Here is a 14,874-nt window from a genome sequence, read left to right as displayed (position 1 = left end):
CCTTAAATATAAACTATGACACCACTTGTGGAACACCTATGAAATTATATATATTAAATATGTCCACTAATACCTAAACCTATCCTATAAACTGAGACAAGGACATTTCATCCTACTATACCACCGATATCAACTGCAGAAAGTGACCCATTATTTCAGTTGTGGTCATGTAAAAAGAATATGATAGAAAAGCTACATTTTAGTTATACTGTTATGGTAACCAAAGCTACATTTCAGCATAGGTAAGTCAAAAATGTCACTGAAAACCAGAAAATTAATGTAGCTGAAAGTAACTTAAGATGCTGGAAACAGCATTCTCCTCTAACTTTAGGTTGTCCAATATTTTAATACTAAATCTAAGGTACTTTCCAGGTATGAGACAAAGGCACCTCCAAAGAATAAGAGAGCAAGTCAGCTCAGCTGACCAGGGCCCCTCAGAAGTTTCTCAGAGGGGTTATGGTATCAAATCTTAGGCAGCTGAATATTTAACCTCTGTTGCTGATGTTGGGAAAACTGTATCATAATTACAAAACAACATAAATGTGCTGCCTTGCATATACATCAAATTTGCCCAATTTGCTAGACAGGTATTGAACTTCAAAGTGGTTACTTAAATATTACAAGCAAAACCACTGGGTGGGATACACGTTCTCCAAATGTTTACAAATTAAACACAGAATAGCTGAAGAAAAGCAAAGGACAGACAGGATCAGTATTTTTGGCAGACATGTTATGAACAATTAAATCTTACTAAATCTCAGCAAATATGAAAGAAAATAGTTAAGCAGCTTAGGGAGTATGGCTAAATTCCACTGATTAGGAATGACACTCCCATATTTGAGAATTCCTTCCTTTGGGCCACCTGCCATTGTGATTGATTTAGAAAGATTGCAATCAGAAGAGAGTTTGGTAATTACTTGGATTGGTTAGACTAATGTGAAGCAAACATAAGGTTAACCACGAAAACAATTAGTGTGGAATGGAGTATATGTTTCATTTAGAAAGAAAAGGCAAAATTTCCATGTTGCTCCAGTTGTTTCTCTCATTTACTGAACAGATGAATAGCAACTTCCCCCCCCCCTCAGCTGCCAGTTGAAGTTTTCTAAGTAAAAGCGATAGACTAAAATTATATGTTTAAAGTAATTTTCTCCTAGAGATAGAAAGTTGGGGAAGAGTGTCCCAACACATGACTTTGCCTAGTTTTAAGAACAGCCAGTCATTTTGTTTTCAAACATTTAATAACTGTAAAAGTTTACAGACTCATAGAAGGCCAAAATTTGAATCTGCTGCTTAGTAAAAATACTTTCCCAGCTACATTTCAACATAGTTTAACAAAGGAATAAAGACTGAAATAACATTATTTATGGTAGAGGACTCCACATGTTATTTGATAAATAGTACAGCAGCATTAATTAGCTCCACAGAGTCACTGTTGATAGTGCTTCGGTGTGTAACTTTTCAAAAAACTACACACTGGTTGAAGTGAAAAATGTCTCTCAAAAAGGTGTCTTTTGCAAGTATAGAAAGCTGAAGAGCCAGGTGATTTTTAAATATAACAGAAATATAGGTATGTTTGTTTTCCCTAGTGTAGATACCAGCCTGCTGTCCCTATCAGCAGAGTCAGCCTTGTTATGCCCTCCACAAACCTTCACCAGAGGTCCTTTCCTCTACAGTTCTGGCCCTCCTGGAGATACCAGCCATGCTGTCTTGCCCCAGTTGCGATGTGAAGAATATGGGTAAGTGAAATGGGAAAGTGAAGAGGATCTCGTGTTGCTGTTGCTGTGCAACAAATATGTTAAGGGACCGAAATTCCCCATATCCTGAAAAACATCAAGGTTTTGTCCTACTCCAAGGAAAAAGCCCAGCCCCTCTTGACTTCAACCTGAGTCTTTCATACCAAGAGTGAAATGGAACAAAGGGATAAAGGAGGAAAAAAAGAACTGAAGTGAGTCGTAAAGTGGATAACTCAAAATAAGCAGGAAAAGGGCAAGAAAAATACCTGAATAGTAATGATAAAATCCTCAGGCTTTGAAAGTGGTTATACAACTTTGGTCAAAAACTACTGAGTGTTAAATTTGTGAGAAAATTGAACAATTTGGAAAAAAAATTCAAGAAAAATTCTCTTTAGATCAAATATTAGAGCTTTTCTCAACTTATTTTCAAATTTTCTAGTTTGAGAAGTTTGAAAATTGTGGCATGTAGAATTATTTAATCAGTGGATTATTTTTTCTCCTAGAAATGTAAGGATGGAATTCTAAAAGCTAAAGGCTCAGATGTATCTGCCATATGTACATACTGCAGAAAACAATCTTTATTCTGCCCTGAAAATAAATATCAACTCAGCTTAGACCAAACCTCTCTGAATTTCAATAGTTCAACCCTGTGTCCTTCCTAAACAAAAAAACACCCTGATCATTCCCATTTCTTGTGTAAAGTGTTCCCAAAAACCAGAAAGTTATTCCAGTCACATGATGCCTGTAGTCTTAAGTAAACAGAAGCTTACATATTCAAGGTTCTTGATAGCTTTAAAGAAACTATGGATGAGAAGTAGATTATTGTTTGATGTTCCACTTACTTTACTTTATAATCAATAATTTACTTCCTTTCTCCATTTTATGTTGACCAGAAGTTTTTTCTTTCTATGCTTTTCTTCTAAAGTTTACATATTTTCCATAATGAGTGCACTTTGTAAATACAGACAAAATAAAGGCAAGGTATCAAGATGTCTTGCAGGTCTCTAGAGTGATAAGTGGAAAAATCATTGTATTTAATCTGCATTAAGTATTTCTGTCCATCTACAGGGTTACTAATAATTAACCTTGTATGTCAACCCCTGTTCTACGGACTGCTGATTTTGTAAATACATGTTCACATTGAAAGGATTAAAAGCATAGTTTAGCAGATTACAGTGCCTTATCAAGAGTGGGCAATTACTTTGGTCTGATTCAATTATAATTCTTGTTCCTGTCACAGGTATACAGTATCAGCCTAAGAAGAACAGGGCTGAAAACTTTTTCTAGTTTATCCAACACTTTTAACCACAAAGAACAAAAATAAGTGTTTGCAAGTTGGGTATTTGGGAGGCTGAAGATAGCTGTATATACTTACTATCCTAGTAAGTATATGCTCATACAGTCCCATTTTTGTATTATCCTTAAGAAGCTGTGGACATAGCACCCATACAAATATTCGGTCCAAAATAATGTGGTCTCATGCATTTAGCACACGATAACTCAAACTACAGAAGGAAACAGAAGAAAACCAAATCTGTTACTTGGCTGACTGCTGGTGCATGTTTAGGAGGTAATCCAGAGAAGATTTCCTGACCTCACAAATATATCACGGACAGTGGCTCACTAAGCCCTGTATGAGAATTACCCTGCAATTGCACAAGTAACACTTGTGCCATGGTATGATAGCAGAAGCTCAGAAAATTCCAGGAAACTATACCTAGGGCATCAGTGGCAAGAAAGAAGCTTGAAAAAGCAGTTGCTAATAGAATCTGGAGCTTTGTTAAAGTCATCAGAGTGAATTTTGGTACATGAAAATTTTCTTCAGATCACTGACCCTCTCATCCCTCACAGAAGGATTAACAGCAAAGGGAAATTAGATCAGCTTTATGCAGCTTCAAACCACATCAGGTCCACTCTAGAGGGAACCAGAAGGCAGTACCCAACAGACCCTTTAGTAACCAGCTATCTTCAAAACTGAGCCCTAGCAAATGTCATCTGTTCATTTCCTTGGCAAATTTATGTCCTGCAGCAGGCTACCTGCCCAGCAGCAGTTCCTCCAGTCTTTCAGATTTTTCTAGTGTTCAGGAAAATCTCCAGGGAAAGAATTACAACATCAGTGTTTCCAATGAGAGATAAATACTATACTTCACACCACAACAGCTACATTTGTAATGCCAAGGCACGGGCACAAGCACCATCCCACCATCATCCATGGCATGCTTTTGTCACAGGCAAACTGGACTTTCCTAGATAATGGCCAAGAACAGTTTTGGGGAACACAAGTAAGAGACTGCTCCCCACGAGCAACCTGATTGCACCCAGCCTGCTCTTAGACAAGAGGGGTGTTAAGGGAGTTTAACAGCATCAAGACAAACCATAATAGGCCAGCTGACCAAGTGTGCTAAAGACAGGCTCTAGCCATTTCCTTTACAAGGCAGGACAGACAGCTATTTCCCTCATATCTTGCCCCACTGTTCACACTGCGTGCATTAGAAATAGGTTCTAGCAAAAAAAAGTCATGTTCTGAATACTTAGTCCAAAGTTCAAAATCCCATAATATATAGCTGAGCACCGTAATATAAAGCATAAACTTCCTTAAGAGGCTAAAACGTTAAAGAAAAGAGCAAGTAATCTACTGACAGTGAATTTAAGCTTTTCAATGCCAGGGACGGGAGTAGAGCGTTGAAAAGAACGGAAGCTTGGTTACAGCTTTTAGTCGCAAACCACCCTCATTCCCTCTGTTTGGGCTTTTACTTGGCATATATAAAAACAAAGACAAGAAGAATATAAATAAACGTTTAAAATCTAACTTTTCACCAAAGGACATGTGCTTCTGTATTTCTCTATGTGATGATGTACATCCTCCTGGTACAGAAGAGGGATAAAGAACAACTTTATCAAAAATTATCACTTGAGCTGAATACTAATTTTACGTCATGGGTAGCTTCACAAACCCTAACTTGAGACACTGTAATATTGCATACACTCAACTAGAAATTTAATCCACACTTACTGGTGGTCCCAGGGGTCCTGTTGGACCTGCTTCTCCCTCTGGGCCTCGTTGACCCTGTTTTGGGGAACAAATTTGAAATGCAACAAATTTGAAAAGTAAATTTTTTTTGCACACTGTAAAAAAATTTCATTTTTCTAGATCTTTTGAGTAAGAGTAACAATTTTACCTGTTTACCTGAATTTCCCATCAACCCTGGCACCCCAGGAGGACCTCTATTACCCTGTTGGACAGAAGACGAAAAATATTAGAAAGCCCATGTTTTGCTGTTCCATTTTAAAATAAAAAATTAAATAAGTAAAGCACTAAGGTCTAAAAAGAAAAAAAAATCAGTCTGTATTAATTTTTAACTTCCACTTTTATTTTGGTTTTCTTTCAATTTTCACCTAATTCCTTCTATCTAATTTTTCAAAAGTCACATTTCAGTTCCTTTGTTGTTTATATGCTGACAAATCCCAAATAGATTTGATTGCTGCTCTCACAGAGGGCAATATTATTCCATGTATTTCAGACAAAATTCATGTCTCAATCCAGTTTTCTTTTTCTATTACAATTAAACTCAAACACTATTGTCTGAAACATTTCATAGTCTTACTCAAACAACACCTTTTTAAGCTTAATTGTAATTGATGTTGCAGTTTGGTGGTACCTAAACAGAGATAACAACCTCTGTGATTGAATCAACTTATGGCAGCTATAAATATTAACTACAAGATCCCTCATTTCAACTGTAGTGAGGTAGCTGTGTCACATGCCTCCTCTAGCAATGACTTCCACAAATTCAAAAGGAAATGGCCTTATTAGGTATTATTTAATGTCTGGAATAACGAAAACCACAATAAGTATCACAAGAGTCATGAAAATGCACAGGACTAGAGTTGATTAAAAAATATATTTAATTCCTTCAGCAAAGGCTTGTCTCTTACCACAAGAGGAAGTTAGTACAATCTCACTGAATACTTTTGAACTTGATAAGCACAAATACAGTATTATAAGAAAGTCAATACTCAAGATGTTTTACCTTTGGGCCAGCAATACCTTTCACACCTGGAGAGCCTGGTAAACCCTGAAAGAAATAGTATTTATTTGTTTTTAAGGGGATTGAAAATGGTGTTAAAAAACATCTTTTTCATGCCTTTTTCTAATCCTCTCACTTGATACTGAAGCTCTTTTTTCCAATAACAGACCAAGCTTGAATTCTTTCTGTTTACAAAGTAACAGATAAGAGTTTTTACTCTGCCTTCAAAAACTGCAAAAGGAGCATGGAAAAGGGAGAAGTTGTGACTTTTGCTGGCTTAGACTGGAAATAGATTGTTGATCCCTGTACACTGAGGTTGGAGGTACAGTTTAAAAGATACTTTTAGTACAAATTTCATTTCCTCCTCCTTTCTGTCTAACACTTCATAGCAGGTATGCTTTTATCAAATTTTCTTCCAAGTTGAAGAGTTCACTTAGTATTAAAAATTTACTTCCAGTTCTGTTTGAATACAGCTCTTTCACTACATCCTCACAGCACAGTGTTTTAAAGAGATTTCTATAAAACTTTTGACAATTGGCACAGTTTTCAAATTTAGTTAATGCACGAGGATTACCTTCTAAAAGAGTCCATAAAGCACTACTGATTCCCTACAAGTTCACCACAGGGGACATGCAAGAAAACTCCAATGCCTGTTGCCTGCACGCCCCCCCCTTCTGAAAGTGTGTGTGTGATGCATTCCAGATGTTCTGAGCCATCAAAAGATGACTGTTCATCTCAGGTGTGTTAGACTAGCAGGTCAGTTTTTCCCGCTTGGCCTGGGAATGGGTTTGGCCCCAGGCAGTACAATGAGACCAGCTCTAATTGTGGGTTCACACTGTAATATCGACAGGGTCTCAGATATGCGAAACACCAGAAGTGTGTTGTGCAGCGGCCACAAATGTTTTGTGAGACCAAGTCCCTCACAGTGGCACCATAAGGTGGTCTAGGCTCTTGTGCAAAAGTTTTGGATACATATAGTAGAATTTCCCCTTGCATTACACATACTCTCCCTGGGTCTTTTGATTAGATTTTCGCTTAAATCAGTCCAATATCAGCATCAAATTAACCTATACATGACCTTTCTGTTGTTTGAACTGAATCTCCCTTGCAAAGGTAGAATACCTGATACTTACTGGTAGTCCCTGAAGCCCTGCATCACCTGGAGCTCCAGGTTTTCCTGGTTCACCCTGTAAAACATTTTAAGTTGTAATTTATGAAAACCAAACGTAAGGGAAAATTTGATTTCTGCAACATCGATTTGGAATACTTTTGTGGTATAGGAAACTTCATTCAATTACCCTAATAACGTGCATAAAACCACGGGCAGCAGCCACTAGAGAGTGTACAAATCTAGGGCACTACCAAAGCTCCGACATACGCCTTACTTTTGCTCCAGGCATTCCAGGGATCCCTTCCCGGCCATCAACTCCTGGTAAGCCCTTGAAAGAATTAAAAAAAGAAAAAAAAAATTAATGTATTTTTGGAGAGATCTTGCCCAATCACTGATATTCAAATTAGCATCACATGATGCAAATGAAGAAATTAAATATACATACAGACTCTCCTTTTGGCCCAGGGAGACCATTTATTCCTCTTGTACCTTGAGGGCCCTAATAATAATAATAAAAATTTTTAAAAATTAAACACATTGAAATTACAGATGACAAGAATGTCAACATTCAAACACGTATTACTTTGAGACCACCAAATATACCCTATGTTTATATGGTATTAAGTAGCCAATATTTGCAAGTCAACATGAGTCAAAATTTGTCTGTGCTCACCCTTTCTCCCTTTGGACCCATCTCTCCTGGAGGACCTCTCTGTCCTTGATCCCCCTACAGAAAAAAAAAAATATTTTAGAAATAAAACTGGAATAAACTTCCATGTAATTATTAGCTAAAACTCTCAGAAAATCAACAAGTACAACTCAGACTCAGTTAAAGCAGACATCTCAAACTCATACTACATTTAAAAATGCAGTTATAAGAAACTGCAGCAGACAGTTCCACTTTAAAAAAACATAGCTCAAGCCATCCCTGGGGTTTTCAGGAGTGTCTACCGAAGCAAAGGATGTTGCACTTGCTTGTTTAACCCACTGAGTTACTGGCTATTCCAAGCATAAATTCCAGCTATGGAAACAGGGAAGAATTTAAAAACAACAAACAAACAAATGCACCCTACTCAAAATAAACCCCAAACCCAAACAAGACACCAAAAAAACCCCTTCCAACAAAACCCCAAAGGGCACAAATTGCCCTTTACAGGTTTTGTTCCAGCTTTATACCTGGAAGATTCCTAGTCACCCTAATAGACAGTAACACTCAGAAGGAAGAGGTAACCATAACATACTAAGAAGTTAAAATGGGTTCATCTACCTCACAATTCTTTGGGGATATTAAGAGATTATAGACTTGATATCACTGTAATATCATTTATTCACCTGTGGGAAATTAATAGAACTGGATTAATCAGAGGCTTTTTTGATTCACAGCCACAAAGTTTCAGGACTCAGTGTCTAACTGGGCAGTGTTTGGCTGACATACACTCTACTTACAGGTGCACCAGGAAGACCTTGCGGACCAGGATCACCATCAAGCCCACGAGCTCCCTACAAAATAAGCACATAACACAAGACACTAAAATGAACTGCTGGAACACAAACAACTTAAGCATCCATCTGGTTGGCTGGCAGCTGCAAATTCTCTACAACTCAGGGGTTTTACAGTTCCAATTAAAAAAAAAAAAAAAAAAAGAAGGAAAAAAAAGGTAAATTTTTCTTAATCTATCTTGTTTTTTATGGAGTTATGAAAGAAAATATTTTTTAACTACAGAAAAATATCAGTCAAAAAATTACATTCATATCATTCTCTAAAAAAACACACTGGACATTGAGGAGTAGACCTTCACACACTACTTCAGACATTGTCTGAGTTTTCCTTAATAACACTGCATCTTTCACGACATAATAGAATATCATCAAAATGCGAAAAGAAATCATCAAGTGCAGTGCAACTATTTTTATCACATATGTCTCAAGGAAACAATGCAATCACTATCTTGTGAATAAATTTCAATGAAGAGAAAAAATATTTTAAAAAAGATTCAGAGGAAAGTGGAACTCCTTTGTCAAACAGATGTAGTAAATATTTTAAATAGACAAAGCAGCACAAAAATGTAGGCAAGTAACTATGAAGAATTAGAAGACAAAAAAGCAAAGGAAGATAGCAATAGCTTAGCGAACCTGTCCAAGAGGCTAGGAAGGATCACTCATGAAAAGATTCATAATCAGGAGAAATTTGACAATCAAAAGATAAGGTTCCTATGACTTCAGTTCTGGAAACAGAGACAATGGCAGGACTGCTACATTTTACTCCTTCCAGAAATTTTTACCATACAGATTTAGCAAGATCACAAGACTGGAAAGGTAACAGTCAGTTTTGAAATGACAGCTAGAAATACTTTGGTGAAGAGGGAAAATTACCCAGCAAAGTCATGACATTACAAAAACATTAATTCCACTGGCAGCAATTTAAGACACAGAGATGTCAAAGACAGAAAGAATGGAAAAAGAACAAACTCTCAATAAAAAATCCTAGAAAAAAAGGGATAATAGAAGCTAAAGGCTTTAAGAAGATGCAAATCATGGAGGGACTACTTAATAAATTTCAGCTTTAAATCAAACATGCTGTAGTTTATAACTGCTGTAACTTGCTATCATGCTTACTGCAATACTTTCACAGATGCCTAATTACTATAAATCCCAGGATCAGAGGGGAAGGTGTGAAAAGCACATGTCCTCTTACTAATCAGAACGACCAAGCTGACTTTCTTCCTAATGAGAAGTACAGTAGCTATGGAAATACAGCTGGCAGGAGTGAGAAAATTAAGGGAAAATAAAGGAGAAGCTTAAATAAGCTTTAAAAACATTCAGGGCTGTTCATTTTTTTTTTAATATAGGTCATTTTACACAAAGAAAGATTAATACTCACTTTGGTACCTTTAGGTCCCATTATACCAGTTATACCTCTGATACCTAGGATGCCCTGAGAAAGAAAAGTATATTCAAATTATGCTTAAATGTTTTCATCAGAACTGCCCTAGCTTTCAGACAGAACACTCAAGAGTTCTACACCATTGCTTTCTGCTTATTTTACTATTTTCTTAGTATAAAAGGAAAAATCCAGCTGTTGCTGTGTTAGAATACTTAATGTACATGGTAACATGATATTTTACTAATTTAAGATTTTAAAAATAATAAAAAGTAATCTGGCTGAATTATAAAACCACAAATAAAAAATATAGATATAAAAGAAATATAAAATATAAATATAAAATCGTAAGGCTGAAAAACCCCACTGATTTCTTTTCTTGATTACCACAGAGTTGAAGCACTCTCACCATGCAGCTTGTGTGAGAGGAACATATGAAGGTCAGATTTGCAAAAGTGCTAAGTTGTCTCAGTGGGGTACAGGACAGATTCAGGAGAAATGTACCATCAGACTTTACAGAATTCCAGAGGCAAATAAAACAGGGCAAGGTTTTTGAGACTGGAAGTGCTAAGTTTATATGCCCACCATACCGGAGAGACCGAACTCAGCAGACATCCTGGTGCAACAGGATGTATCATTCCCCTTCAAAATACAGTCTCATGGAAAACTGGCTTCTACTTCCTCCTTTTCCCAAGAGACTGAAACTACACAAGGTGTCTCCTCCTTACAGAGACCAAACACTCAGCCACAATATGTTTGTTCTGCAGCAAGGAGAACCCACTACAACTGTTAATGAAACAGCTACAGGCACTTCAGTGCAGCGTAGGCAAACCTACTCCTTGAACCAGACTCTACACTGGCAGCCTTTACTTGCTACTAACAAAGTTACATGGAATCTTGCACAGAATAGTTAATGCCTTCTCAGCCCAAAACATGAGAAAAATCATGATAATGCAACAGTGACAACAGCAGCCCATCGAGGGAGACAACCACAGTCTAATCCTGCTCCTAAGATCAGAGGTGGAAGTAGGCACACTGTGGTGTATTGACTGCTTGCTGTCAAAAGCAACACCTCTCCCAGAGGTGCCTATCATGCAACTCTTCTTGTCAGTGTAACACACAGGTTGGATTGCACGTGCTGGATGCTTAATCCCTTCCATTCATTCATGTAAAGAACATAAAAGAAAACACAATGGAATCTACAGCCTCTCCATCTGTGCCTCTAAAGCATCCTCTTTTCCATAGGTTGTCTATCTGACACCACTTTCTGCATATTATGAATCCTGCATTTTAATTAAAAAAAAAATATTTTGAAGCTTGTTTGTAAGGTCAACAACTGGTGATACAATGATATGTTGTGAGTAATGCTTTAAAAAAAATGTCAATCTTTAATTGTTTTTTAATTCTACTGTGCTATTTCATGGTGATGAAAAACTCTACAAAACTGAGTTAAATTAATTGGTACCCACAAGCCTTTAAGACAGCAGAAGTTGGTTCTTGCACAAGTACTTTGTCTGCACCAGGGTCTCAGGGATACTTTTTTCAGGATCAAACATAAGAGGGAACACACACCTTCCTTTACTTAGCCTGTTCTTTATGTTTCTCTAGTCATAATCCAGAGGTTTATGTTGTCTTATGCTTATATTCATAGGGAATTTTGTAATTTAGGATTTGGATGTCCATGCATCAAAGTAAGCTGCTGTGTAATATCACATGTGGCCATCAATGGCATTAAATAGTTTCACATCTGAGAAAAAATCATAAGACCTAATCAGAAAATAGACCATAGAAATTAAAGGTGGTTATGCCTATATCTCTTACTTAGAATGGCCCCTTTATTATTTTCCCTAGCCCTTTTCAGCTGCAGAAACCATGACAACTGCTCACAAGGAACAAGCTGAGGAGGTATGTGCCAGAACTAAGCACAGTGAAACAGGACAAGAAAATAACTCCAAAATCATAGGTGATTTATCCAAAATCATATGACTACTACTTCATCCTCAAGTTGGCTACTCATCCTCATTGCTACTTCTCTCTCTTAGCTAAGTCTGAATTTTACAGTTGATCATGTTTCAAACAAACACTAGCTTTGCAAGGATGAAGTCAAAGTCATCAAAATTATGGAAAGAAAGGCCAAGAAAAAGAAAATCCAACTATTTTCACAATCTAAGCACAACACAAAATTTAGGACATGAAATAGTTTTTAAAATTAGCCTTCCCCTGGAACTATATAGAGCTTTGTGCCGAGTGATAATGTAGCTTTTTGGAGGGACTTAAATTATTTTACTTTTATTCACAGAAAATATGGCAAAATAAAGTGAAAGATGTATGAAGATATTATAGTATCTGGTTTCTTACAATACTAAGGATAAAAGATATGACATACTGAAGCAAATGGTTAACACTATTTAAGAGGAAATACTTTACTGGAGGGCCTTGAGCTCCCACTTCACCGATGGGTCCTTGATCCCCTTCTTCACCCTGGGAAAGCAAAAGGAATACATGGGTAGCTAATCCATGCCATGCATATTGTTCTCTCACCATACAAGGTGCATTTACTCATTAGAGTTTTCTGTCACCATGTCGTGCTTGAAAGCAATCCAAATGAAGTCACACTACTTTCTCAGACAGATACTCGTTCAGGTTCATGTGCCATTCAACTCTTAGTCAATAGGGTAATTTCAAAGAAACCTCAAGGTAAAGAATAATTATACTTTACTCTTAATCTGTCATTCCATATTTTCTTGACATTAATCTCTTCAGATTTTCTTGTTCTTCTAGATTAAAAGTGCAGTGAAAGTATTTTCATGCACGTGAATGTACCGAATATGCTAGCTGATCTGCATCACAATACCACATTGCACTTCTGAATTTTCTGAAAATTAAAATGGAAAAATGCCTTATCTGGCAAAACGCCTCCTTGATTAGATAGTAACCTCTGTTACACAGTGATAGTGCACATTAATCGAACGCCAGTACATACTGCCAGTTTAATTTGTAAAAAGGAATAAGACAACTGCTCAACATCCCTGAAAAAAAAAAAAAAAAAAGAAAAGGGCAAGCTGTTTCTAATAAATTAATAATCTTTTCCATATGCTTAGGAGTGCAGGGTTTTTTTTAAAACTTTTCTCTGATGCTTTGTCCTCCAGCATTGAAGCATGGACCAAGGCAGTGCAAATCTTCTGAATTTTTCACACAAATATTTCCCAGGGAAGTTGTGGATGTCCCATCCCTGGAGGTGTTCAAGGGCAGCTTGGATAGGGCTCTGAGGAACCTGGTCTAGTGGAAGGTGTCCCTGCCCAGAGCAGGGTGGTTGGAACTAGGTGATCTTCAGGGTTCCCTTCCAAACCATTCTATGATTCTATGAAGGTTATATAACAAGGTTAATTCAAATGAAACACCTTAGGAGTTCACTTTTCAGTTTTCAAGCTGAATTGGACTTGGCCCCTCTAGTTACAATCATTCTTTGCTTATGAACTTACACAGCGTCCTTTCCCTCTCAAATATATTTTTCTCTCTTATTCTTCACAGAACTACTCCTCTGTGCCACAGAACTATTAACTTGGTAAGTCCACGGAATTAAGTGCATTTAAATGTTTGGAAGTTTTTCAATTAATAAATATAACTTCAGTTATTGCCATGATTTCCATAATAATGATCAAAATAAACATGAAGATGAGTATGACCTCTGCATCATAATAAATATAGAGTACAAGTGAATAAAGAATAGAGACGTGCCTTTGGTCACTCTGGAGCATTATAATGTGTAATACCACTTCATGCATTCTATTAAAACAATTAATAGTTCTAACAAAGCGTAATTTTTTGAAGAAGAAGGGGCTAAACTATCATCAGCTTGCTCAAAAGAAGAGTAGTTTTTCATCTTTTTTTTTTACCTTATAACCTTGTTTTCCTGGTTCACCAGACTCTCCTTTTGAACCTTTTTGTCCCTAAAATAAATGTAAAACCCCCAAAATAAATAAATAAATATTATTCAAAATTAAAGTACAGTTTTATAAAACAGACACAGAGTGCTGAGAACTATCTTGCTGTTCCCTCCCAAACCCCATTCACCAGCTTCCCCATCTGCCTAGGAAACACCATACATTAAGTACCCCGCTCAAAAACATATGCTTTTGGATCTAACACGATCTAACATTCTATGCATGTTAGTACTTATTCTTAGGTTACCCCATAAAAATTTCCTCAGGTTCCTAGAAACCAGTGAAGAATGCATAAAACCAAAAATCTTCTCTAAAATGAGACCCAAAATGTGTTCATTTCAACTTATTAGGTTATAGGTCTCCCAGGAAGAGAGAAAGAAGGAAAAAATACTAAGGATTTGTGGGAATACTTGGAGTTTCTGGAGTCGGACTACAAATGGTCCAGAAAGTGAATGAAACAATCCTTCACATACTCTAATCCTTTAAAGACCACATATAAATTTTACCCTGAAGATTAAAGCAGCAGCAAGAGACTTCAACAGAAGAGGTTATTTTAGCAGTCAAGAGTTGAATAACCCTAAACAACTACACTGATGTAACCTTTTTTGAAATTAACAGTGAAGTGCCCTTTTGTCAAGCCAGCAATTAACCCCTCTAGTGCACTGAGACAGCATCTCTATAAGGAATGTTTGAACAAACAAGTTCTCTTACCTTCATTCCCATTAAGCCAGCATGCCCTGGGCGGCCAGGTGGACAAGCATTGGGACACTGGGAAAGCATTCACACAGTTACTACCACATAGGTTAATTAATGCTGTCTGAAATTGGTTATAAAAACACATGGAAAACAATCTTACCAACAGGTCACCATCCTGCAGGCCAATTGTCCCCTAAATTAAATTAAATTAATCAAAGTCAGTAAAAGATAAATAAGCAGTCCTGACTCATTAGGCAATACAGTCATCAGACAAAAGAGAAACTACTATGTGGGGACGGAGGAACACACAACGACCTCACAATCAATAAGCGCGTTCGATTTATTATCTATAAGGCAGTCATTTTATAACATGTGTAATAAGCTCATACATACTGCAAAAGCTAAGCTCAGGATTGGTTGGCCTTTAATATTGCTTACATATTGCTGAAGTTATGTCTGGAGTTTTAGTCCCTTTTTCTTT

General features: G+C 36.9%; 1 protein-coding gene across 1 annotated transcript in view; it reads right to left on the bottom strand.

Moving 5' to 3' along the window:
• LOC114070608 (collagen alpha-1(IX) chain-like) overlaps positions 1-14,586 on the bottom strand; it is a gene marked incomplete at its 5' end in the record, with an annotated part of 36,389 nt that extends 21,803 nt beyond the window's left edge. The window contains 13 exons of the mRNA XM_027908126.1: positions 4,747-4,800; positions 4,913-4,966; positions 5,765-5,809; positions 6,895-6,948; positions 7,147-7,200; positions 7,318-7,371; positions 7,546-7,599; positions 8,319-8,372; positions 9,754-9,807; positions 12,181-12,234; positions 13,650-13,703; positions 14,409-14,465; positions 14,554-14,586. Of these exons, the coding sequence (XP_027763927.1) occupies positions 4,747-4,800; positions 4,913-4,966; positions 5,765-5,809; positions 6,895-6,948; positions 7,147-7,200; positions 7,318-7,371; positions 7,546-7,599; positions 8,319-8,372; positions 9,754-9,807; positions 12,181-12,234; positions 13,650-13,703; positions 14,409-14,465; positions 14,554-14,586 (675 nt within the window). The remainder of the gene's footprint in view (positions 1-4,746; positions 4,801-4,912; positions 4,967-5,764; positions 5,810-6,894; positions 6,949-7,146; positions 7,201-7,317; positions 7,372-7,545; positions 7,600-8,318; positions 8,373-9,753; positions 9,808-12,180; positions 12,235-13,649; positions 13,704-14,408; positions 14,466-14,553) is intronic.
• Between the last annotated feature and the right edge of the window lie 288 nt (positions 14,587-14,874).

This window comes from Empidonax traillii, unplaced genomic scaffold (assembly GCF_003031625.1).
Source record: "Empidonax traillii isolate 1590-97213 ecotype Southwest subspecies unplaced genomic scaffold, ASM303162v1 scaffold1617:size82245, whole genome shotgun sequence".
Classification (NCBI taxonomy): domain Eukaryota; kingdom Metazoa; phylum Chordata; class Aves; order Passeriformes; family Tyrannidae; genus Empidonax; species Empidonax traillii.
This window is presented reverse-complemented; position numbering and strand designations above follow the sequence as displayed.